Here is a 27,620-nt window from a genome sequence, read left to right on the forward strand (position 1 = left end):
CAATACTTCTGGTATCCAAGGTGGGTCCTACAATTTTCCTTCTAGAGACTGTAGAAATACTGTCCTCCCCCCATTAACTGTACAAACTCAGACACTTGCATTTCAAGTACTTAAAACTGAAGTACAGAGTCATGCCTGAACTGAACTACACCCAGTCAAATGCTTTTACAAAAGACCAATCATTGTTCACCCTGACATTTTATTTTATCCATACATTACCATAATGATTTCTCCCTTCTAGAACTCAACTGGAGAGGATTTCTCCAGAGGGAGGTTTGTAAAAGTGAGGAATTCTGCCCATAACAAAGCCAATTATGGACGTTTTTGCCTCTAGTGCTTGCTGGGTTAACAGGGCCTCTGAGAACACAGTCTCCTGCCTGCAGAGGGCATACAGCTCCTCAGTTTTCCCTGCCAAAATGTATGTGGAATAGGGAGAAACTAGTGGAGCATACGTCAAAGTGTTCTTGTACACTGCTGCACATGATGTATCAGGGATATCTCCATGTACGTGGGGGTACCAAAAGTAATTTTGGAGGAAAAATAGATTCTTCCCAAGCATCCCGATATCCCTCCACCAAAGTAAATTTATACTTTACATTGCGAACACTGAAGCCTCTCTGGGACATGTGTCCAGCAGAAACGTGCTGGGGGTACTCGTGTTTCTTAAAAATCATCTGTTTTCATTTGTGTCTCCATTTCCAGAGCTCCCAACACAGTGGCTCCTCTACCTCATTAGCATCCACCAAAGTTTGCAGCTCTATGGATGAAAATGATGGACCTGCAGAAGGTAACATTTGGAGGCTGACATTTCAAAGCAGTCAGTGTAGTGATAACAGCAGCTGTGTAGGAAATGAGTCATTCTTCCTGTCGGAGAAGGTGGGAGCGTTGCAGGCTGGATGACTTTCCATGAGGAGGCTCTTCAGCCGTAGCAAACTACTTAGGTTCGCTCTGGATCAGATTTGATCTGGACATCACTCTTCAGAGGTATTTTTGTTGCAGAATGCTCAAGATGTTATTTCTGCAAGCAACACAGTGCTGGCTGGCTTATTTCAGTATTTTTGTCTCATCTGTCATAGTACTAAAGAACACGCACGCAGTCCTAGGTCTTTACTCAGAAATGGATAGTCTTACCCCATACTAAGGCTTTGAGCAAGTCGGCTAAGGGATAGTGTCTGCTTGAACACTATGCACATATACATATATGTTTGTATGTATGTGTATCCCTGTTTGAGAATTGCTCTTCATGCTGTCTGTGAATTCAGGCAAAACCCAGCCCCCTTGTGTCATAACATTCATTTTAATACTAAGCTGGAACAAAGGACAGAGAAAGATACAGTTAAAAGCACTGTCTTAAAGAGTGTAAACACGGATCACATTGCTGAGAGACATTTTTTTTTACGTTACAGTATTTATATAGTAGTTTGTATCAGCTGCAGTTTACAGTCAGCTTTTAGAAGCATGTTATGTATTTGTAACACTATTTCAAATACCTTTAAAAATAGTGGTACAGGAATGAGCACTAAAACACGTTAAACTACAAACTTTTTGTATGCTTAGACACCGTGTAATGCAATTTTACCTAAACATCTGGTACCCAGGTTGCATGCGAGGTAGTATTATTGAGAACATTTGTTTAAAAACTAAATATTTAATATTGGGGGATGGGGAGAACTAGCACTTAGCACATGAGGAGTTTTATGGATGTCTCAGTTTACAGGATGTAATAAAATAAGTGCTTGAGTGTTGGACTTCTTTGGTACATATATTTAATCATGCTGTGTCAAGGAGTTCCAGCCCTTTTTGGAGGTTGGTCTGCGCTTGTGCAGATCACAAAGGCCTTTTCATAATTAAAAAAATACAACTTTGGTTTTGTCTTGGGGGCATATTGCAATGGGAATGGTAAACTATGTAACACTCGAATGGTGGTATGTTTGAGCCCCCAGAAGTCTTATTTTTCATTATTGTATCTGCGTGAAACCTGTTGAGTATATACAATGTCAGCAGCATGGTTTCACTGTACAGTAAGTGAGACACTGACTGAATGGTTTCCAGGCTCCTGAACCATGGACTTGAAATACATGTTATGTGCAACATCTGTGTTTCCTTCACTAACAATAAAAATGTACTAATGATTCTTTCAGAAGTGTTGGAGGAAGGTTTCCAGGTTCCAGCATCGATAGCAGAGCGATATAAAGTTGGAAGGACTATAGGAGATGGAAATTTTGCTGTTGTGAAGGAGTGTATAGAAAGGTGAGGAGGATAATATGCTTATTACTGCAAAAAAATAATCATTAATGTCATGCTTTTCCTAGATCATGTCTTTATTTGTAGAATATAAACATGTAATAAGGTAACGTCTCAATGCCAGATGGAAAAACTTTGTGTCCTCTCATATGAAAAAAAGAATGAGTTCAAGGGGCAATCTATGAACTTAATTCTTTGTGGGGTTTATATCTTTTGGGGGTTTTTGCTGCACTCCACATGATTTTACCAGTTCTTTGTGTTAAATCTTTTTTGGTGCACTTTTCTTGCAATATATTCTTGCAAGTCTCCTTTTACATTAGACCAGTGGAACATTTCACATGTAGGAGCATCCTGTAAAGATGTCAGGAAGTTTTGTTGTGTGATGTGGTGATGATGGTCAGCACAAACAACTGACCTTGGATCCATCTATTCTGCCATCTGACACTGAGGATTAATCTCTTTCATGTTTATTGTTAATTAAATGGACATCTAATTCCTGCTTTCCTGCTTTGTGCCATTATATATGCTCCTTCCAACTTTATGAGCCTCACTGCAGACACCAAAATCTAAGTTCTTCAATGACCTTTACTGTTAAGAGGTGAGAACAGTCACTGATTTTAGACATCTGCTCCAGACTAGAGAAGTCACAAGTCCCCTTAAATATCAGTGTTGCTGAAAATGTCCAGGTTGACTAGTTCAGGTGTCTGTTTCTAAATCTGTTCAGGTTTGAGTTGGCTATACCCAATCTTAAGAGTGTAAAAGACAGGGAACAAGAACTAAGCAGAACTGCGGGTGCCTTTAAGTGGTATTGTTAAAAATGGGAGAATATGGGATATAAAACACAGAAGGTATTTCACCTGTATGTGAAATGTTTGTAAGATTGCTTATGTTAGATAGTAACAGTGGAGAAAAGCAAAAAGCTGCCAGAGGTAGAGATGTCCAAAAGAGAGAACAATAGACATGTCAAGATTTGATAATGAAATTTCATCTAAGTTTTCTACCCCCTTTTATCATATCCTAGAGAGGACACTCTTACAGAATACTGTAACCTCACCTTTGGGCTCAAAGAAAGAATTTTTGTTCTTTGTCCTATAAGAATATTGTATTAACCCTAGAGAGTCAGATAAGATCTCATGGCAGATGATGATAAATTAGCTTGCCTGGTTTTAAACTAGTCTCCTTGGAAAAAGACAGGTCCTGCTCTGCATCTGAAAGTGTCTAGCAAATCAGAGACCATGAAGACAGCTGCTGGGGAAAAGGAGAAGGGTGGATTTTGTATCAGCTGACAGTGTGCTTGTGGGATTTGGCCAAAGCTCTGGTGAGGCCTTTAGAGCTCTGCCAGAGTGAGTTCACGGTGGAGCTGGCCATCCAGAGGGCAATAGCTGTTCAAATCAAACCCCAGGGTCTCAACACAAAACTGGAGAATATGGAAACCTAAAGGAAGCAAAGCAAAAAATATGAAAACAAGAAAGCACTGTAAAACCCCATGGAGGGCCATGACTGATGAAAAAGATAGGTGAAAACACATAACTAAGAAAAGAGAAAAAGGCAGCTGAAGGTAAAGTGAATAGTAACTGAGAGAAATGAAAATTACAAATGAAAATAAAGGTAGGTTGTGGTTTTGACACTGTCATTCAGCTGAAAATGCCATTTGTGCTGAGAGACAGTACAAATCTGCTAGTGTGCGTTTTACAATTTTTTCCCAAGCTGAGAGAAAATACATGAACAAAATTAAATATAGGTCTTGACACACCTAAAAATAATAATGATTACAATATCCTTGAGAGCTTGAATGTTTCCTGTCCTCTTGTCTATCCCACTGGTCCCAGAAGTATCTGGTAGCATAGCATATCTAATGAGTATGTGCTCAAATAGCATGATTACCCAGGTATTCCCAGATACATTGTCTTGTGGTCTCTGAGTTATACCATTCCATAGATTCCATTTATATCAGAGAGCTACTACTTTGGCAGAGCTTGAAAATTGAGGTGGAACTATTTCTGTTAGTTTCCACTTCTAAATCAGTATACCCTTGCCATCACAAGTGTGGAAGGAGAATTAAAGACTCGGAGAGTAAATTAAAGCCAGTATGTGTGAAACCCCTTCAAAAACATTCTTTGCAGTCTTTCTGAGCAAAAACCACCTCACTTCAAAGTCTGATATGTCCATCATTTGCAGAGCAAGAATTGATGGGGTGATACTTGGGATAGAGGACCTTTCCACTTTCTTCTGAAGTACAATTCCTGTGTGCAAAGACTTCAAAGGAATAGCACCATGAGGTGTTAAGCAAGTAGGAATGGGTCTTGTTACACAACTTCACTGGTCATGTGGATACTTCTTCTCCATAGCTCTGAGATCATTCTGTGCACACTGGTTAACAACTCCAGCACTTCAATACATTCACAGGCATTTTCCTCTGCCAATGAACAGTTCAAATAGAAACCAAAACCATATTCAAAATTTTCATGCGAGGACTTCTAAGTCTCATTCTGAGCATCTGTCAGCACACAGGCACACATACAAAAATACATTTAATGCATGCACAAAAATAACAAAGATTTTTTTCTACAGTGCAACGGAAATCGCTGTGAACTTTGCAAAAGTTTAAAAGAGCCAGGTATCGAGCCTGGATGGACTAGAGATTTAACTCTGTGCCCTGCGGTAGTTCAGTGGGTCCAGACTTCTGTCCAGCCATAACGTGTTGCCTACTTTTTGTGGTACCTTTTTATAGTTTGGAGTGAGCAATAGGTGAGATGTGAGATGCATGTTTCATGGTTGAGTTTCTGGCAGAGCTGTGCATATTTTTTGGTGATGTGTAAGTTGCAGTGATGCTGACAGCCTGCAGTTCTGTAGCTTTTTAGGGGAAAGGATTTGCATTATCTTAGCTTTAATTTTCTTTTTACCAAAACACAGAGCAGTCAGGGTTGTCATCTGCTTGTTACATATATGCTCAATCGCATGCACAATTTGTCCTGCGGTGTTTTTATATGTGTTCATTTTTACCTTTCAGATACTCCCAAATTCTGACATTTCCTCACAAGCTCAGGTTTCCCAATATTTTGGAGTACATGGAGTCTCCTATGGCCAACAAAAAACATCAATTTCCTTACTCATGACAGAAAGGAAGCATTCCTAGGGCAACCAAGCAGCTTGAAAGAGACTCCTGTTGAAAGAGGCTATATTTTTTCTGAGTTTGAATACCAGATATCTTAATTTCTAATATTTCTTGTTCTATCCCCTCCTTCTAGTCCCCAAAAATAATGTCCAGAACTCTTCCTGTTCCCTCGCTGAGCTTTGACTGTAGCCACTGAACAGCAGCACTGGAAAAGGGCACCCTACATGGAATGTGACTCATTTCAGGGGGCTGTAGCATTAAACCCCTTTGTGGGGAAGTACAGATATGAGAAGTTCTTAATTTTTCTTTGCATAAATCTTGAACAGACATGTTGTACTTTTTTTTCCCAAGTCATAAACTTATTTATACTGCGTGATTTCTTTGGATAGCCTTTTAATAGATGTCCTAATAAAGACCGTCTTTGCTCTCTGCTGACCTGGGAACTAAAACAGAATTCATATTTTGGGGTTTTCTTTGCTTTTTACTGAACTACCCATTTTTTCTTAAATTAACAACTAGTGGTACATCATTGCCAGAGGAGTTCTCCATGTTTTAATATGGCAATGAAAATGCCCAGTTGATTTCCAGATACAGTGCTTTCAATCACTCACTTTGCATGTCCTATTTGACAGACTGAGCACACTTTTAGACACATTAATTTCTCTGTTTAACATACTATGTGTCAATTTAATGTATTGGTTTAACTATGTTTTGTGAAATCAAGAATGAAAAAATGACCCTGTATTCTTGAAAGGTTACCTTTCATTATTTTTAATCAAACAGAAGCCTAAGGGCAATGTAATAGACTTTTTTAAGCTATTTAGGTTCTTATTAAAAAATGAAAATGTTTCAGTAAGATGTTTTTCTTATATTACCCATTCTCCGTTTAATCTTACAGTGAAAGTAGGGCTTGTGAACAGAGCTTCTTGTTTTCATTGTTATAGTCATCTTTTGGTTTTGTAACTTGATTAAGAAATGGAAGTTGATACTGTTAGCTTGTCTAGAAGCTAATTTTTTTTATGTTAGCATTCTATATAATAGATATCTACATATATGTGGTAGTGATAAATATAAGGTTTCAAAAGAACACAATGCTTAAAAGGAAATGTGTTCTCATCCTGAACTAATTTCTCTGCAATTTTTTACTGTCTCCCCAATCTTTCACATTCTGTCCTAAAACCCAGCATATTTAGCTGAATACATAAAACATTATTCCAAGGACTGACCTTTTTATCGTAGCAGTTGTGAGTGCAGATATGCAAACAAATGACTTCTTTTCATTTTAAGTAAAAAGTAAGTAAGTATTTTTGATGGGTTATATTTTTTGTATAATAGAAAAAAAATCTTTTTTGTTTTGAAAATATTTGGATCTGTGGACAAGATATGGTGTTTTTACATAAAAATCAGAATACTATTACAAAATTAAAAAAAAATCAAGTGATTTTTGGTTTGAAAACATTGCAATCTCTTTATTTAAAAAAAAAGTTTGATTTTTTTTCCTCAGACACACATATTCAACTGCTTTGGCTCAAGTTCACATTACCAATCAAATCTAAGCTTCATTTCTTGAAAAAAATGAATACTTGAATAGAATTCTTCAGTAGACTTATTGTACTCAAATAACAAGTATAAACTTGACTGAGAAAAATATTCAATGCGATTGAACATAAAATTTTTTTCTTTTCTCTTTCCTCAGATCAACTGGTAGAGAATATGCTCTGAAAATAATCAAAAAGAGTAAATGTAGAGGAAAAGTGAGTACAAAAAAACCATTTGAGACCAAAAAAGGTTTTTTTCCAAGAAATTATTTGTGAGAGATCAGTTTGGGAAGCTGTTGGTATTTGTCTCCTTCCTGACAACTATTAGAATCTTTTTAGTTGAAGCTTTTGCCTGCCCTCTGGAGACTCTTGAAATATCAGTATAAAAGGCTGTTGTATGACTTTCCAGATGCATGTGTTGATTCTTCAACTGGTTGGTTGTGTGTGGTTCTTTGCTCTTTACCCTATAATTATGTCCTCTAATTTTCATAATTCCACATGTTATAGAAAACAGAATAATAACATGAATAATTATAACAACACCGGTCACTGTGTCTGAAGAGTAGGTTAATCAAAGTAATGTCAGTTTTGTCAGTTTTATACCAAGTGACTGTTACCTTTTGAAATCTGTAACAAAAAGTTCTCTGAGAAGATGCTATCATATTGTTATATCAAAAGATTCTGAATCAGAGAAAATTTTAAAAGCTCCCATATTTAATTTTGCTCTGCATCAGAAACATCTAATTTCCTCCATTTATTTTTCTATGTTCCACTCTCTCTTCTTTCAGTTACCACACTGATATTTTTTCTAGACGTGTTCCTTCTATATTGCTGGAGGCAACATCTGTTAGGTTTTTCAAAAACCCTGAAGAATTCACACAGAGCCCATTCTCTCTGCTTTTTCCACTATTAATTTTTTTCCCACCAAGTGGTAGTCATTAAAGATTTTTTGTTGTGTGGCAGGAACACATGATCCAGAATGAGGTATCTATTTTAAGACGAGTCAAGCATCCCAATATTGTACTTCTAATTGAGGAGATGGACATGCCAACTGAGTTGTACCTTGTCATGGAACTTGTAAAGGTGAGTGTTTTGGAGACAAGCTGCTTATGAATTGTTATAATCATCTTGAGAAATTCCATTGGTACCGAGGCTTACTAAAAAACATGGGATCACAGAATAATTCAGAGTTGAAGGGGTGTCTGGAGGTAGTCTAGCATATAACTGAAAGATGTATAACCCACTGTCAGATTATTTTTTTTTAGTTTTTGAATATTTAAAATATTTGTCTAACTTGCTGTAAGCCACATTTGGAAGTGCTCCGTGGACAGTACTGTGGGGATCACCAGTTTTATTTGCTTGCTCAGAAGAAGTCTCTTTAAAAAGTAATAGTCTGCCTTGAAGTGAATTGAAAATACACCCAGTCCAAAGAGCCATAAATACCAGCCTTAAAAATAAAAAATTCTTTGATAAAAAAATTAAATTATTTTTTAGAATTTATGTTAAATCTAAACAATATTACGTCTTTTTTCTCTGCTGATTTATATTAACACAGTGTCAGACTTACCTCCTTGATAGCAATCTAAATTTGAGCTCAAGTGAGGCAGAAGTGAAAGAAAAGCCTGCTATGTAAAGCATGGTTGTATTCTGAAAAGTAAATTTTGGAATGCAGTATTTTATATTTTGGACCCCATTTATTTCTTCATAGTAACTTCCAGATCTCATGCATTTATTTCACTCTCTGGTAGAATTATATATTCAAACTCAATTATGAAGCTCAGACCATGTCATCTTTTGCCCCCATAATGCCGACAGTGCAGTGCAGTGCAACAAGTATGAGTTTAGCTTTCAGTTCTGGTACTAATACACAAGTAATGCGCAAAAGGTGGTAAAAATACATTTGCACAAATTGTGCAAATTAGAACAGAAAACTACTGAGGATGTCTTGTCCTCCATGCGTACTTTAACAGGATACACCTGTTTTTCCCATTCACTAGTGGGATTTGTGATTCTCCTTCCTTCCTCAACTATTCTGTGGGAAGGACATCTTTTCAGCAGCCGCCTCCATTTCTGTATCCTGGTCAGCACATTCTCCAGGGGCAGCCTACACCTGGGAAATCCACAATTTTAAGTGTTTAAGAACAAATACGACAGTAAAGTTGTGCAGCAGCAGCATTTGTGTGCAGGTCTGTTGTGTGTGCATGCTCAACACATGAGCAAATTGGGCACTCTGAACCCTGTCACCCAGATCACTCCACTCGGAGTGTGGTCCTCTTCAGTGGGCATCTTCTGTATCCATGGCTAGAAACAGGCACCACCAGGGATCATGAGACAAAGCGATTTTTGGCAAGCAAGACTATAATCTCCTTTGCTCTGATTGTAGGTGGAGATAAGGGGATGCTCTTAGTGTAGTCAGCTCATTGGGATTTTACATAGGATAATCCCAGGTACAAGTGTTTCTAGAACTTCTCAATTTCTGGTCTGGAATACGAGAGCAAGTTGAATGACAAGTTTTTCTGTTTTGTTCCATTATCTCCTGTGCTTTGTGGCAGCACCAGTGACACAAGCCATGTTTCCAGTCCAGAGCTGGGAGACTGACAAGTGTGCCTCATGGGTGGATGGCCATAGATTTTCCCTGTCCTTGTGGCAGTCTGGGACAGTCTTGTTATTTATGAGGGGCTCAGGCCATGCCCCAAAGCTGAGGAGATGGCAACATTGTCCTCTTAAGTCTGAGCCTGACAGATGCCCCACTTTGCTTGAGTGGTGCTGTGGACCTTATGGTCCCACTAGCCCTATTGTCCACCACCTCCAAGCTCTGAGGAAGCACACTGGGAGATGCTGGTGGCAAAAGGAGCATACCTGTTTTTTCTCTAATGGAGAGGTTACATCCTAAGAAAAAACAAAATTACTGACACTCTTTCCCACTATGAATCCCTCTGTGTAACCAGTCCCAGAATCATTTTCCCACTCCCTCAATCAATCACAGCCCTCTCTCACTCTTAGGCATGCAATGTGAAATAGTGCAGCCTGAGGTCAGATACTATTAGCCATCTAACACTATTTTAATCATAATTACTGCTCTATTCCATGATAAGTGAGCTCACCATGAGATCCGTGCTGCTGTAGTTTTTTCCCAGTGTCCAAGAGAGCTTGTACCTCAATCCTCTTGCATAGCATTGTAATCTAATGTAGCCACAGCTTCAGCCTGCATTGACAAATCCTTCATCTTGGCCCCAGGAGGTGTGCTAAGAAGTAAAAGCTGTGCCTTGTCTAACCTGCCAAGATAGTAAGCACATAGCTGGTTTTATGGGTGCATCCTGCTGTGCTATTCATGGTTGAAAAATGTGCAAATTGTAGTCTCCAATGGCCTTTTAGTCGAAGTTCTACTCAGCTAAATGAGAGAGGAGGGGACTGACAACTCTTAGAAAATAACTAGTTTAAAAGATGTATAAAAAGAAAACCATGCATTATATTCACTTTCTGGAAAAATCTGTTTTCTTGTGCTCTTTCTTCTTTACTCTTCAAGATTGCTGCACATGCTAAGATATTTATGCTTTTAGCTGTGCTATGGAAGGGCTTTACTGACATCTCTGTACTTCTGATATCTTAGAGAGCACTGTTTTCATATTCTTTACTTTTATGTGGAATAATAGAAGAAATTTAGAAGAAATATCCTGCTTCTTGAAAGTCAACTTTGTTTCTTTGAAGCAAGAATCTATTCCTCAATATTTAATTGGAAAAAAAAAGACTCTATGGGCACCAGGGAAGGTATTTCTGGAAGGACATTAATTGTTAATTCACCAATTGCTGATTGTTACCATTTCATAGTGTGCACTGTTAGAATTGATTAACCATCTGTTATTGACTGACTTTTGAAGACCTGACTTTAAATCAAACTCACAGACAGGAAAGAAAGGCAAGGAGAAAAGGCTTGATACTGCAGAGCCCGGTTTCAGTTAATACCACCCTGCATTAATTGGCAGTAACATGTTTGACATAAGTGGCTGCTGAAAATCCCACCCTCACCTCATGGCAGATAGGCCATTCATGGCTTTGTAAAGTGTAAGAAAAAGCACTTCATAAATACAAATATAAACACATTGCAAGTGGTGCTTGTAAAAGGAAGCAAAGACCTGGTTTCTGGCACGTTGCCTTTTTACACAGAGAAACAAAATTGTTATTCAAACCTAACAGGGGTTTGGCCAATTTAAGAAGCAAGATTTATTGCAGAGTTTCTTTTACTACTCCAGGATATGATTTCACTTTTGCAGAAGAAAAAGAGAGATCATATCATTTACATAGCAAGGTAATAAATAAATAATTGGTTACTGTATTTCCAAGTACACTTCCTCATGTGCACAGATGACAAAAACTGCATTCAGATGTTCCTGGTTCCGTTTCACTCCTGAACAGGGGATTTAAGACTGAAATGTCATCCTGAACTCACCCCTTGTGCCTGAATAAATGATAGTGACCTGCTGTGTGAATCGGCTTAGCAGAACCTTGCAGGTTGAAGTGCTCTTTGGGGAGAAGAAAGTCTGAAAACAATTCTTCCTGATATAGCTGTCAGCTCTGTTAACTCTTTCCAGGATATCATCTCTCTTTTAACCACACAGAGAATCCCACAGACTAAATATATGCTATCTGTTCTTAGCAGGCTACCTAGTAAGAAACTTTACCGAGTACAGTAGACTGCTTAAATGGAGAAAATTATTCTGCTTCAGATTGGCTTGACCATCTGTTAAATTGCTCTGCAGCCTCTATCTTTTTCTGAGTTTATGTTTCTTCTGTGCATGAACATTTACTTCTTTTCTTCTAACTTCAAGCCAAAATCTTTCCTTCTCTTTTTAAGATTCAGCTTCTTTCCTTCTTGCCTCTTGTATCTCAGCTTGGACTATATTCTTTCTTTTGAGGCAGATGCTTTGCTGAAGTTACTGACACTTCTCCTGAGCATCTGGAACATATTAGATAAGACCAAAGATCTGTCTAATCCACTACCTCATGTTAAAAAGCAGCTGGTACAGGGGTTTCACAGGAAGGAGCTTAGGGAAGATAGATTATTTATCTCACATACTTTCCCACATGCTGATGTCTAATACTTAGGGATCAGATGAAGTACATGGTATTGTACTTTTGCCAAATATTTGCTCGCTCTCTCTCTCTCTCTCTAATCCTCTATCTGGTTTAGTTTGGCTTTTTGTTCTTCCTTTTCCTTGACACTGTGTATCTTGATGTGTCTTGAACAGTCACCAGCCAGAGTAAGAGGTTTGATGTGGTCCAGATTTGACAGTGGTTGGCTGTAAGCAGTTTCCAAAGAGCTGGGGTTTTGCATCTACAATGGGAATAAACCTACCCTGGCATATTTCAGCTACACCTCAACAATGCAAAAATGTTAATAGTTTGTTTGGGTTTTTTTATAACAAGTAAAGTCTGTTTTATCAGATTTGTCTTTGGTGGTTCTCTTTTCCTACCATTTTCTCTGTAGCCATGATTCCTGGAAAAATTCTTTTTTTTTTTTCTTTTTCCCCCCTCATCCTTTCTCTTTGTGGAAAAAGTGTTTACTCTGGAACTAAGCCTTAAAAAAATCAACCCTCGAGTAATCTTGAGGCTGTTGATAAAATCATGAGAGTTGGAAAAGCTGGGACTCCTCTGCAGCCTTCAGAAAAAAATTACAAGTTCTTCAAAATACAGTCTCCTGTGGGTTTTTTTCTTGAAATTTTGACTGCAGCAGGGATTTTTTTTGCATTGTTTTTGCAGAATTATCCTTTCCCTCTTTTTTTTTTTGTTGTTGTTGTTGGACTGTGTTTTCTTTATGGTTCTACTTTGATTTTGGCTAGAGGCTCAATACCTTTGAGTAGTCTCTCTCAGAAGATGATTGGGTTTTCCTCCACTCTGTCAAGCTTCCTTCTTAATCTCATTTTTAAACTTACAGTTTTGTCTCACATACCCTTCTTCCCACTTGCCGGCTCATCTCTGGAAATACAGTCCAAATGTCTTGGTTGCCTCAGATCCCGGTGAAGATAATTTCAACTTTGAGGATTTCTGCTTAACTTTTTTTCTTTTCTTTTCTTTTCTTCTTTCCTTTTTTCTCTATTATTTTCTTGTTTTTTCTTTCACTGGCAGTACCTTCTAGCTAAATTAGGCAGCATGATGAGCTGGAAATTGCACAAGCTACCCCTCTGTGTCTTCCAGTGCCTGACATACATGCTGTAAAGTTCTTCAGAATTAGCTGCAAGAGGCATCACACTACCAAAAACTTCACGTTTTGTGTAGAGAAAGTGCTGGTTTCTAAAATCCATGATTTCAAAGATTTATGAGATGAAAACAGACGATAGCAGTGAGGACAGGTAGCTAATTTGAGTTTTACTCAGAGTTCCTTCATCCTTCTGGGGTTCAGTCAGGCATTGGGCAAAAATTTGGTATCAGTCTGTTTGTGATTATAATAAAGAGTGGAAAGTGTTGGTACATGGCATCATGACAAGCAAGTATGTAGTCTTGCCAGAAATTTGTAACAGAGGCTCTGAACACACAGGTGGCAAGTGCTGGACATGTTACAAAAGCAGCAGCAGGTGGGAATAGTTTGCAATGGAGACTCCAGCCTCTTGGCTGACCAACTCAGCCATAACGAAGGGTTCTGACTTACTGATCTGCTCAGCTGACATAATGGAGGATGTAATCACAGTACTCCTAGTTTATAGCTGCAAGTAAAACTGTGCTGCTTCTCTCTTCTCCTCCTTCTCTTCCTCCTCCTCCTCTATAAATTATGTTCCTTGATTTTCCCTAAATATTTTCGTTATTTCATAAGCAGTATTGCTCATATCCCGTGGTAATTTTGCTCCAGGGAGGAGATCTTTTTGATGCTATTACTTCCACCAACAAATACACAGAGCGGGATGCCAGTGGAATGCTTTACAATCTGGCCAGTGCCATCAAATATCTTCACAGCCTGAACATTGTCCACAGGGATATCAAGCCGGAGAATCTACTGGTAAGTGAAGATTCAGCTTTCAGTATTGTTGATAACTTGGGAGTGTGCGAGAGAACTTCTTCCTCCTTCCGCACATCCACTCAGTTTATTTCAATGTTTTAAGTAATTGGGTTTTTTTAATTTTAACCTTTGCATTGTAAAGCTCTTCTAAGAACAACAGCTATAATTAACAGTAACATAAGGTGGTATGTCTAGACTGTTATGTGGGACACAGCAGCAAAGTTATTCCTGGAATCACTAGAAGTGACCTTTTAGTAAACTTCAAGATAATTTCAAGTTTTTCATAAATATAAAAGTGTTCTGCCCTCAGCAGACTATTCTGTACTTTTGCTGCTGCCTAAGTAATTGGCAACACTTTAGTTTTACAAGTACGGTGCACGTAAATGCTGTCCCCTAATTGTGTCATACATCAGAGCAGAGACAGGAAGAGACTTCAGTGTCCTTTCTTCCCCTACTGCATCTCCCAAATAATCCTATAACACTTTTTATTAAGCCACTTTCCCAAATAGGCAGTCTAAATCTTCCTTTTTCTGACTGAATCTGCATGAACCTTATCCACTGAAGGCAATGGAAAACATACCATGACAATTAGTCTTTCTTCTAAGAATTTTGCACTCTTGAGTGCAGCAATTGTATCCTTCACATAGGTTTATTTCTTCTGATAAATTAACTTCTGATTATTTCACTGTTTTGAGTTTTCCCAAGTTTGCTGACATGTTCCAGCTGTAACTCAGAATTGAGATGTCTCAATTCTCCATATATTCTGCAACCATAAAACAATGTTCATAGAATCATAGAAGATCAGTTCTTTCAGTTGTTTGCTCTCTGCCATGACATTTAGTCCTGTTTGACACTGAAGAGGTTTTATGAGAATGTCAAGTAAATCTTACTAATCTTCCAGGGAGTGGGATTTTTGCAGTTTAAGTTCTTCTAGTGGACAGTGGTTTTGCTGTTCCGGGTGAGGAAGTAACCTGCCCTCGTTTGCTATAAACTGATGAAAATATATTGAGTAGAAGTTTCACTAGACAATAATGACTGATACACCTTTCTTGGCCCTTTTGCTCCTTTCACTGCCCTGGTGCTGGTGTTGATAGGTGGCTACATGCAGATGTTGTAGCAATCACATGCCAGGATTCCTTAATGCTGTACCTGTAGTGTGCAGGAGGGTCTTGGCCTAGGGCAAGGCTTGCCCTGCTGCTCTCTTGACTTGTCTATAAATGCCTAAAGTCTATTGTTGTCAGACTTAAGCTTTTGAGGGAAGAGAGAAAGGTGAGCTGAGATGGGGGTAGCAGGGAGGGGATTAGATTTGCCCGCCCAGCTTTTCTGCTAATTACCCACTACCTGTAGTACCTGTAGTACCCACTGTTCACATTGTAGCTGAATTGTTTTTGAATGACTTTTCCAGTGTTCTGCATTGAGATTGATATTGATATTGATATTGAGCAGTGAGGGTGTGGCGTTTAACCTCCTGCAGCATCCTAATTCTCAAAAGCCAGCATTTGATTCACAAATTATATTAATTCTCTAAGATTTATCAGATCGTTGAAAGAAAAGAATGCTGCTTTAGAAGAGCACTTTGGTAAGCACCTGAGCTTACCTGAGCTCTGACCCCAGCTCTGACACTGTTCTTAGTGTCTCTGAACCTTTCTACTTCTGTCTTAGCTGTCAAATGGAATGTGTGGTTCCTTGTGTCACAAGATTGCAATTAGTTATTTTAATGGCATTTATAAAACACTTGAAAAATGTCACATGGGTCTTAGTCTTTCTTTTTCTAAATACTTTCTACTTGCCTTTTGTAGCCTGCCCTTTTCCTTGCAGCTCTTTAACCCTTCACCTAAGTGATCAGGGCAGTATTTTTCCCTCATTGTTCTTGTGCTGTGTCTTTCCCTCTGTTACTGTCACAGTTTTGCACGTGCAGACAGCTGGTAGTGTTGTTATAGGAAGTTCTCCTTGATACTAGTGTGAGAATCAGCCCTTTCTCCACTGCCTTTTCCCTGCCCATAGGTTGTAACTTTAAGATTAGGGGAACCTATAACAGGCCTGCCCGACGCAGAGCAAGTAGATGGGGTTGGAAACAGCATCTACCCCGGTCAATACATGTTCCAAGGCTAACAGCCCCACTAGCAGGAAAAAACAACAAGGAGAGTGAGCAAGTTCCTTGAGGAAAAACATGGGGAGTGAAGAGGAACATGGTGTTCTGGAGAGGCACCCCGAAAAGGATGTTCATCCAGGGCCTCTTTATTTCATCTGTTATCAGCCCCGGGGAGAGCCTTCCCCTTCACCTTCTCCTTTCTCTTCTTGGTTTTTCCTTTTCCCCAAAAGTAAATTCCGTGCTTAGAACTGATGTGTGCAATGGGCTATATATCCTGCTAGTAAATCTCTGTGAGTGTGAACCTGTCCTATGTGCAACACCCATTATTTTAGTAAATGCTTAAATATTATCCTCAAGGATAATTGTTATCCTTATATATTATCCTCAAGGCATGAAAAGGCTACTTAACAGTCAATTGTCCAAGAGTTTAGGGTATGCTGAATACCTGTGATGTTTTAGGTTTTTTGGGTTTCTTTGTTCTCTAGGGAGTGTCTTCCATGTTTTAATTGGAACATTTTTCATAATTGCTGCTATTTAGTATGTTTATTTTGTCAAGTCACGGGATGTCTTTATAGCCATATAATAAACCCTAGAGAACAACTTCTCTGACTATTGCCATCTGCACTGATCACAAGAGCAGCTTAGAAAATACTGACAGTCTTTATACTAATAGGATACATATGGTGGCACACAATTATGTGTGGCTGCATTCAATTAGTGTTGTACAATTACACAGTTTTATTGCTTAGTTAAAACAGTGAAAGCACTTCATAGTGGGCAATTTGCACTAATCCCCATTTCTTTAATTGCCCTTCAGTATTTAAATGCAGTGGAACATGTATAGCATTTATTCTGAATAACATGAGCATTACATGACCTTTCCCATTCCTTGACTGGCAAGTAACATACCACAGCTTCACATTGGGCTTCTTTTTATATGGAGTTACAACGGGGTGAGGAAAAGTTACTTTCTTCAGTTTTACAAGTCAATTGAAATAGTTTTCCAATGAAAGTAATTCGTAGAAACGGATGAAGTAAAATACTAGAAAATACACAGTATCAAACCTTCTGCATTGATAAATGTTGCCAAACAAACCTTTTCTGTAATTAGTTTCCAGTGTAGATGAGTCACACAAGGTATGGTCTGTTGAAGGAAGGAACTTACATTAATGTTCACTAGGTTAGCACAATGCAGAAAAAGTTTTATAAAAGGTAACTGCATAAAATAGATTACGAAATGCTAATTAGGCTGAATCCAGCTCTGATGTCTAAGTGCACACTTTGCATTTTCAGCAAGCGAATATTTAAAGCCCTAGTCTCTAGACTTTAATTAAAACTGTTGTTGAAATTAGATTTATTACTGCCATTTCAGAAGAGCACTTTCTTTAGTTTCAGGAACCAGATGTATTTAACAATCTGTGTTTTTAATAAAACCATAATTGCCTTTTTTTTTTCCTGGTGCTTTTCTATAAGCATATCTTTTTTTCTGGCTTAGTAGAAGAGAAATATGAATCCATTTTAAATTGCTGGTCCTCTTAAAGGTCTGGTTGAATTCTTAAAAATAACATAATGAAAGGAGAAGAACTTCATGTATTCTGAGTGTCTGCTTGTGACTGTATCACCTGAGATTCAGGACAGAGAAGGGTTTTCTCTCTAGACATGACTAACATTAACAAAGGAGAAACTGGGGGATGGGAGCTGTATAATATAACTAGTTATGAGCTATAGCAGATCCATAGTGAACAGTAGTGAGAGACTTCAAGAATTGGTTTTGTACCAAATGAACTGTTCAAGGGTCCCTTGTAGAATTTATTGTATATTTTTAAGAAAAAAATCTAGTATTTTCTTCTTCGAACAGTTGTAGATAAACGTGATTTAGGAGTAGCTGGTCAAGATATGTATTAAGAATGATTTTGGTTTTGATCGAGAAGTATGGTATCTTCTATTTATGCACAGTTTTGCTGCGAATTGTTGTCAGGATATCACTATTGGGAGCCAGACTACATGAGCTTTGATTTGGGTTGCAAAATAATGAAGTGATGCATAGATACTAAAAGAAAGCCTCCTGTAGACCCTTTCTATTTTTTTAAGGTGCCGTTGTAGAAAACATATCAAAATGGGAAGCAAGAACTCAAACCAGCAGCTGAATTTTAGAAAGACTCACAGCCTTGTGTTTAAGTTAGATACATTTTTGTATTTTTTATTTTAAATATATTTTTTTGTAAGTTTTCAGTGATTACAAATTTAGGGCTGTTCTTTTGCTCTGAACCGGCCTTTAAAATCGTGTATTTTTTACTGATGTTTTTAGTGTTTTTTCTTGTGACTGTATCTTAATCTCCCTTTGTACCCATAAAAACCCATGACAGATCATGCTCCTGCTGTAAAGACCATGTTTTAAGACAGGATTGTCATGTATATCCATTAGCAGCCCTAACTGCCTGTGTCCCACTGATCATGATGGTAACATGCCAGTAAGACACTGGTTGGTCTTGAGGAGAGGACAGTATGTCTAGGTGAAATAGTCCAGCCAGGTTTTTGTCTTGTGATTTCAACACACAAAGAAGAATCTAGAACAGTGCAGTCACTTTTGTATTATCTAAGTAGTTGAAGTTCCTCTGCAAACCTTTAAGCTCTCTACAAGAGTTTTTAAACTCAAAACCCTATGCTGTGAACTGGCTGTCAGTGGGGAGTTAATGTCAGAAAGCCACTGTTGGAATGCCATGCATTTGCTTCTGGGTTTTAGTGTCTAGCAAGTAGTATGTCGTTTGTTGGCCAACTGGTGAGATAAGTCTTTCCTGAACACCCTGTCTGTGTTCAAGGGAATTTGTCCAAATTGTCTGTGAATTTTCTAAGCTTACAGAGGAATATGTTGAATGTAAGGAGGAGAAAAATTACTATAAATAAGAAGGAACATTTCAGGCAGTTAGTAAATGATATAGTAGTTACCTTGATGGTATTGTGGTAAACTTTTGAATTTTCCTCCTAGGTTTATGAACACCAAGATGGAAGCAAGTCCCTTAAATTAGGGGACTTTGGCCTAGCAACAATTGTGGATGGACCTTTATATACTGTTTGTGGGACCCCAACATATGTAGCTCCAGAAATCATTGCTGAAACTGGGTAAATCACTTTTAGTAATGATTCATTGATGTGTACACAGTGGAGCATATTCTCGACATTGTGCCAGATAGGAGTTCTTGCAATCAAGATTTTTATTCTGCCTTTGCTTGGCTACGTTGCAGAAGAATTTAATTGGACGGGACCTCTGGAGGCTGTCTTATCCAAACCAGCTCAGAACAAGGCCAGCTGTGGAGTTGTATTGGTCAATCTCTGCCAGTTGTTGGCCTCAAACTTCTCATCTTAACACTGAGTTACTGACTAGCCATTTACAGATACAAGAAGTAATTCTTAAACTGTTCTCAGAAACTGCTAACTACCATTCACTTAATTTTATTTCATTATCACACACTGTCCTCTTCTGATTTGTTCCACAGAGTAACTGCCTGCTGGCTTGAGCAGGCTGTGTCACCTTTGCAGATTTCATGATGATAGGCATCATTGTCTAACTCAAGAATACAGCCAAATTTCTTCTGTGCATTCACACGTTCTGATCTAATTATAATTTTAAGATGTAAATATAAAAAATATTTGAAAGCAGAATTAAGATTGATAGGTAGGTAAAATTCAGATGAGAATTTATAAGAAATTATTAATAATTCTGAATGTTTCCTCTCTTCTTGCACTGTTGTCCATAAGAGTCCAATGTCTCTAACCATGTCTCTCACACTTCTAGATATGGCTTGAAGGTGGACATCTGGGCAGCGGGTGTGATTACTTACATCCTGCTCTGTGGTTTTCCTCCATTCCGTGGGTATGGACTGATCTATTCAACCATCCTTGTTATGCAAACTAGTCCCTATGCCGCTTTTGCATTAAGCACAGAGATTGCCACTGGTAAAAGTTCTCTGCTCGTAGGGTTTGTTTTTTTTCCTGTGCTCTGCACAGTGTTTTACACAAACCCCATAAATGTCTGTGATTTTACTGTAAGATCTCTGTCTCGTGTTTGTTTATTTTAGTTTAAACTTCATTGTATTACAAAACAAGAGCCTCCATTACAGGTTCTGTGTGCCTTTGCCTGATGTTTTAAATACACAATGAAATAAGCATCTTCTTTCATGGGCCAAGCACAACATATTTTGTGGCTGGTAAAAGGTATTTAAAAAGTAAGCCAGTTAATAAGGACATGTCGGATCTTTTATTCCCCTCAAAGCAATTGCAAAGTTATGGGTAATCCTAAAGACTAGCAGGTTACTTCAGAAAGAGTGCACCAAACACACTGTGTTTTATGATCTCACCATACACACCCATGGCTGCATGCTTGGGGGGAATCAACAGCTTCCATAAGCATACTAATGGATCAACAGTTAAAAGCAAGTTCAAAAAGTCTATTGGAACCATTTCTGGAAATAATTTTTCTTTGGGTTTTGTTGTTGGTTTTCTTTGGTTTTTACCTTACAGAAGTGGAGATGACCAAGAAGTACTTTTTGATCAGATTTTGATGGGACAGGTGGATTTTCCATCTCCATATTGGGATAATGTTTCTGACTCTGCAAAGGTGAGTTTTATAGTTGCTGATACTTTCTTCTCCGTTATTATTTCCAGTGAGAGTATCTAATGCTTGTTGTTCTTTCACAGTGCTGTATTTGACGTCTCATTTATCTCCTGCTATACCTATAAAGTCCTCTGGGTCACCGAGTATGTTGTTATATGGTTACTGTCTGTTAGACTCCAGGTGGTTCTGAAATGGACCCTGTTCTGAAAGGACATCATATCGCTATGTGATGTTGCACACAACAGAAACATGAGTAGCCCTTACCAATTGAGAAAAATTTAAATAACTTCGCTTGACCTACACTTCTTAGCTTGAAAGCTCCCTGGGACTGTGCTTTGTATGGACTTATGGGGAGGACCAAGTACCAACCTGGAGCTTTTGAATATTATGTAATAATATTATGGGGAGGCTGATTTCCCTTATTAATCGCATTAGATGTTATATGGGTTGTTTCTTTCTGTCAAAGAACTAGGCCTCCCCATTGCCTTATTGTTGTATTGTGGTATGAAATACAGCCTTTTTTGGGTCACAGTTCTTGGACTGTAGCCTTTGGTGTTCTAAAGCAGATACATCCTGCTTTTACAGATATGTGGAGGATGATCAGGACTAGTGAGGTTAATGAAGGAGATACAGTCATAGAATTGGAAGTCCTCTAAGCCACATCATTGTGTTGTAGCAGGCTTCATTTCATAGCATCATAATTAGGAACTCTGCAAGTCCTTTGCCAGTGGTGTTTTTCTGTGAAGCTCCTTCTTCCAAATAGTGCAGTCTAAAATTTCTGTTTTGAAGCATTAGCCTATCCATTTAACTTATCTTTGTCACTAAGAGTTACTAGCTTTGGTCTTTGTTGATACACCTTTATTTGCTACCATGTTGCCATCCTGTTTTCGTCATGCACTCCACTCAGTGGTGGAATTATATATATGTTTATTTACACGCTAGTTGAAAACTATGTAATTGGAGAGAAATTCAGAGGATAAAAAAATGTTTTTAAACATTGGGTTTTTTTTAATATTTTCTCTGACATTTTTACAAGAGCTTAAAGTAAAGTTCTAGATTTGCTGGCTTTTTTTCTTACAGAGAAATTGTCTTTTTCCTAATGGGAAGCTAACCTAATTTCATGCAACCATCTGTTTTGCACATTATGTATTAAGAGCTTTTCTGTTAAACAGTGGCTTCAGAACTGTAACTCAGAATGTCTTCTAGCTTTTCAAGGTACGGATAGATAATGATTTAAAAGTTCATCTGGATGTTCAGCAGTTCATAGTTGTTCTTTTTTTTAAATAATATATTTCTGCAGTTGGTAGTTCACTCTCCCTTTGAGCACTCTTACAAAATCAGTTAAAGAGCTCTTTAGTGAGTGTTGATTTGTTCTTTAAAAGTCTTCTCTAAATTTGACCCAGTGTTCCATTTCTTAGGAACTTATCACAATGATGCTTCAAGTAGATGTAGATCTGCGGTTCTCAGCCTTGCAAGTTCTTGAGCATCCATGGGTTAATGTAAGTATTTTCAGACTTGGAGATGCTTCTTGCAATTTGGCATCTTTGAGCTCTTTTCTGTCAAGTCCCTGCTATGCCCTTTCAAAAGCCAGCACATTCTAAAAATGCCACAGATTTAACTGGAAATAAGCTGGGTTACACGCTTATTTACTGTATCACATGTACCTTGGAGTTTACACTATTATATGCATGCTCAGCTACATTTTCTCTGAAATATTTTGAGCCAGATTTTCAACAAATTTCAATGACATTTGATAAATTTATATGTCTAAAAATCAGCTTGAAGCTTCAGTGACACATGTTGTTCTCCTAAAATCATATGGACACAAAAATCTCACAATCATGATTAAGAGTTACTGCAATGTAGTTCATAGTATTAAGCTACTTGATCCAGAATGAAACAAGGAAACCTTTAGAATCATATTTAGCTTCTGATGATAATTAATATTTGTTAATTATTTCAAACTATTTAACATGTCTTAAAATATTTGGATGACAAGCAATAAAAATATGGGACAGTCTATATTCAAATTCAGAAGGGACAACTGAGAAAAGAAACACAATTGGAATGAGCAGAGAAAACAAAAATGAAGGAGGAAGAAATAATGCTTTGTTTTGTTTGTTGCAAGCTTGAGTGTGCATTCCTCCCTGGAATAAAATTTGGTCCCTCAGCTGCTGTATCCAAAATCCCTTTCCCACTAAAACACTGTTCTAAAAATTCAAATATACAGTAACCTCAGATGTTAATCTTTTTTTATGAAAATGTCCTCCATATCATCCAGAGTAGTGGTGATCAGTTAAGCATTTACCAAGTATATGTTTTAGACTTGGAGGCTTCCTTATTGCCCAAACCATTTTTTTTAAAATTGTAAATGCTTTTATCATGCAGAGGACTTCTATGATGTACAAAGAGTGCAGGAAAACATCTGATGAAAATCTTTTCATTTTTAAGGTGACATTCAAGCACCTGAAATACTAATTTTCCTTGATGCCAGGGCCTGTCCTTGAAACACAGTGTTCTGTCACAGTTTATAATGCCTTTTGGTGATTGAGGTGTCTCTGTGTCCCCATGGGAGGAAGATGGGTGGAGATTTCTGGAGTTCTGCAGGGGAAGAGATGGAACGGACTGATCAGAAGCCACAGAGAGGCCAGGTCACCCACAGTGTCAGCACATCATCAGCACACTGCTGCTGAGATTACTGAAATGTCACCTGTTTACACCATTTAAGGATGTGGTCACTTATCTTCACCTTTTTCTGAAAAATATATTTGAAATATTAATGCTACTCCCAGATGCTTTTTTTTTTTAATTCAGTTACACCACGGTGTGTTCTAGGAAGCCATTTTAGCGCAATATATTAAAAAAAGAGTGCAGCTCTTTGTTAGTAACCTGATGGTGATGGTGTGCAAGTAACATGAGGATCTGCTCTCTGCCCTCAATAGTACCTGCTGATGGGGATGGGAAGGGAGAGGGGACAGAGACCAAAGCCTTTTAACACTCCAGAGCTCTGCTAACAAAACCTTGGCAAATTCCTGGGTTTCTGTGCAATAAGTTAACATGTGGAACCCTTTGCCAGAAGGTGCTGTAGAGGACAAGTATAAATGGATTCCAAAGGGAATTTAATAAATTTTTGGAGGATGAGCCCGTTGGAGCCTATTAAATATAGTGGTCTGGATATAAGTCTTGGCTCACAAAGTTCTTAAGTACTTGGTTGGCAGGAATTAGAGGACATACAGGGAAAGTTAAAGATCTACTTGTCTTTGTTAAAGGTACTACTTCTTAACAGTGACAACAATGCGCTGTCAGAAACAACATACTGTATTCCATTCATCTTTGGTCTAGCTCTGCTGCACTTCTCGTAATTTTATGATGGTAATAATTCTCTGCAATCAAACCTGTAGAAGTTTAATCTGTAAGTAAGTGAAACAAATATTCCATGATCTTTCTGTAATTCCTTCTTTTCTGCTGAACTGCTGCTTTTAGCAACTGAGACGAATCAGCATTTTGTCTTCAGCAATACACTAAAGATAGTTCATAATGCAGATCAAAACTGCTTTTTAATTCTCGTATGTGTCTTCCAGATTTTTTTTCTGAAAGACGAAAAACCAGTGCTGGGACCAGTTCAGAAAAGTGCTTGAACGTTTTCCAAACATTGCTCCTATTTCAAGGCATCACACATGGAAGCACTTAATATCAGGCATAAAATTAACTAGATGGCACTATAATCCTAATTCACATTAGGAGAAATAAGAACATGGCTGAGTTGAAACAGGTGCTTAAATGATTACATGAAAAAAGGCATTTCCTTGAAGTGTGCCTAGCCTAGCAGACACACTAGAAGATAGCCTAGCAGGGTCAGCCTGATGGTGCACCGAGGCAGAATGGTACACTGGTGTTAGATCCAGCTATGCATCCCCATGCCATCACTTCTTTGATCAGGTGCAAGTCTACCACATAGCCTCCCTCTATCTCAATTTCCCAGCTTCAGGACGGGGAATTAATATACTCATCACTTTTTACAAAAGGTTCTGCAATCTATATGTTGTAATTACCTGAGCAATTATCTGCATGCTGGCTTTCTGAGAAGATATGGGGAATTTTCACCTACATTCCATTTTCACAGGTAACCTGCTTAAATACTTTTTCATGGCATCAAATGCTGGACTTTACTTTCCCTTTCCGTCCTGGTTTCAGCTGGGATAGAGTTCACCACAAAAGTTTTCTTATGTCAGTTTTGAACCTATTCATAGAGTGTTAAATCTGCAGCCAAAATACTAGATAAAACAGCTGGCTTGAAAAGTAGGCATGTGTTTTCTTCGACAATTTTAAGAAACATTTTCTCTCTTTGATCAAACCTTTGATAGAAGTGTTGTAACTGCTTACACTGTATAAAACCATTTTGTAGATTGTAAATAACCATTCCACTTTATAGCTGCTTACTATGTGATTACTTGGTAAATTGCTGAGATTCCTGGAATGTGCTTTGACAGTTTCAGTAGGAGCAAACTCTCATTTTAGTTTCAGTTTTTGCTATAAAAATAGCTGGAATCCTCTTGGAAACTGCAAAACTTGTTATGGTCAGAATCAGTCCAGTAAAGCAGTTCCTATGTCAATGATATCCCAGCTGTTTTCAATTCAAAAAAACAAAACCTGAAAAGATGTTGGCTACATGCCACTGCCACAGATGGAGATCTTGAATTCTAAATGCAATTCAGCAACAGTTCTTTGCCCCCTTCATTTAGTTTATTCAGTCATCTCTCCTATGCAGTACACTTAGACCTGGAAACAAATCCATCTGTTTATACTTCCCCTACGGGGACCCCAGCTCTTTCCTTTACCTGCTCAAAGTCTCTGCAAAGCCAAAGAATTATAAAAGAGACTGGAAGCTTGAAATCTGGCATTTTAAACATCGATGTTATTGATAACCTGAAACAAGCTACAGGACAAACTTACTCTTTTTTTGTTGTATAAGTGGTAACTGTTTCCTAATACATCATTGAGCAGCAAATGCTGAATGACTGCATTCCCTAAATCCTTCTCTGTTAAAATAATCAACATAAAATCTGTGTTGTTGCTGGAGGAGGAAAGATGGCACACAGCAGCCTAAAAAGAATTCGGAAAACTGGAGCTTTTACATATTTCCTTCCCTGTGTTTGCCTTGGAAATTTGCGTGCAAAAGAAATGAACAACCAAGCAATAAGTAGCAATAAGCTGAATATTTGTAAGGAATTTAATTTAAAAAGACATTTCTTGTTTTATAGCTGCACCACTTTTGGTTACACCTTAGGACACTGCACAAGGAAACATTTCCCTGTAATCTCTAGAGGAAACTGTTCAAAAGCTTTTCCAGCACTTCTATTTGCTCTGGTTTCCTGCTGTTATTTGTATAATAATCTATTCATCTGATGATTTTAGACCTGGAAAGTAAAGGTCTTGTGACCAACTTGTGAAATGGATATAAGTGCTTCAGGGCAGTAGGAGTCTGGGAATCCTGAACTTCATTACATCTTTTTAACGCCTCTTTTTCCTTTGAGTGGCAATGTCTCCTGCCACAGAGAACAGTGCAAGTATGAAACCAGTTTTTATTAATTACTGGAATGACTTCAAGACACTATGCCTCTTTTTTTTTTGATATTATTTTGATTTCTTTCAAATAGACCATGAAAGGTATTTTGTGGAGGCCGATTAAAAAAAAAACAAAACCAACCAAACAACAACAACAAAAAAACCAGTAACACGAAAACCAGACGTATTTTAACATTCCAAACAGTTTACATTGTCCATGTGAAAACTCAAATTCTGGACCAGAGTTTTCAAACACTCAATGGATTTTGACTGTTCCATTTCTGAGTCATGCACAGGAGAGCTCTTCTTTCAGAGCATCAGCAGTCAATGTTTTCTGAAGCTCTTGACCCTTTAAAGTTCCCAGATTGAGCACCAAAAATCACTAGTGGTCTTTAAAAGATCTTGTGATTACTGCTAAATCTGAGATGAAATTCTGTGGTCCTAACCCACTGAAAAAAGCAAAATCTTGAAAATAGAGGAAAAGAACAGTTAACCTCTTTGCGGTCTGACATCCTTCCCATTACAGCAACCCAATTAAATTCTTGTCAGCAATGTTTACCCTATTCTCCAATTCTACAACTTACCCTGATGACTCTGGTCAATATGATGTTTTTGATTCTGTTGTGTTTTTTTTTTTTTACTTCTTGTCTTTTAAAAATTCAGAGCAGCTTGTTTTGTATTTAGTTAAACAGCTGTCATCTCTCACCCTCAATAGCTATCTATTTTATTTTTGACTGAAGTGATTCCAGGAGCCAGCTTAATGTATACTGACTTTTTTATAAAGCACACTTGAATAAAAAAATGATAACTACTAAATGTCAGGTGGCACCAACAGTAGTAATAAAAATTTAATAATGATAGAGGAATTCCAATATATCCCTATGCTACATCTTAAATTGAGCTGTGAAATATTTCATCTAAAAACTGGAGCCCAAACTATGTGTCTGTGGCATGCTGCCCCCAAAAGTGTGGGTGTAGTGCTTCACCAATAAAATATGACTATTGTCTTCTCCGTAGTTTAGTCTTTTGACAAGATGACATGAATGCTTGGCAGTCTTTCGAGTCAAGAAAGCCAAGAGAATGATTTTATTTTTTCTTCCTCCTTTATTGAAGAGAAATTCACTTTAGCTTTCTTCTGGGAAAGGCAAGGTCAATGGAAAGCAGGTTATTTTTAGGGGTCATATACTACCAAGCCAAGACTCCCCGGTGCTAGACAATAATCAGCTACTGGGTCGTATTGTTTTGGTTTTTGTGTTTTGCAGCTGTGTGCACTTGACTATATTTTGCCAGCTGAGACTTTTTTTTAAAGGGGTGAGTAAGGGATCTCTAAACACAAACTCCCCAAGCTAAATAAATAACAAACCCTACCAACCTCCCTAAAATTCCCATAGGCTCGCTGAACTCATGATTTACTGCAGCAGCTCTGTAAGTCTTAAAGTGCACTCAGAATTGCTGTGAAGTCAGAA

General features: G+C 38.0%; 1 protein-coding gene across 5 annotated transcripts in view; it reads left to right on the forward strand.

Moving 5' to 3' along the window:
• Positions 1 to 27,620, forward strand: part of DCLK1 (doublecortin like kinase 1) — a 246,895-nt gene that overhangs the window by 194,399 nt on the left and 24,876 nt on the right. For all 5 annotated transcript variants that reach the window (XM_032678135.1, XM_032678136.1, XM_032678133.1 and 2 more), the window contains 9 exons: positions 703 to 787; positions 2,142 to 2,250; positions 7,056 to 7,113; positions 7,861 to 7,980; positions 13,739 to 13,885; positions 18,964 to 19,097; positions 19,771 to 19,848; positions 20,496 to 20,592; positions 22,008 to 22,088. In XM_032678135.1, the coding sequence (XP_032534026.1) occupies positions 703 to 787; positions 2,142 to 2,250; positions 7,056 to 7,113; positions 7,861 to 7,980; positions 13,739 to 13,885; positions 18,964 to 19,097; positions 19,771 to 19,848; positions 20,496 to 20,592; positions 22,008 to 22,088 (909 nt within the window). The remainder of the gene's footprint in view (positions 1 to 702; positions 788 to 2,141; positions 2,251 to 7,055; positions 7,114 to 7,860; positions 7,981 to 13,738; positions 13,886 to 18,963; positions 19,098 to 19,770; positions 19,849 to 20,495; positions 20,593 to 22,007; positions 22,089 to 27,620) is intronic.

This window comes from Chiroxiphia lanceolata, chromosome 2 (assembly GCF_009829145.1).
Source record: "Chiroxiphia lanceolata isolate bChiLan1 chromosome 2, bChiLan1.pri, whole genome shotgun sequence".
Lineage (NCBI taxonomy): Eukaryota > Metazoa > Chordata > Aves > Passeriformes > Pipridae > Chiroxiphia > Chiroxiphia lanceolata.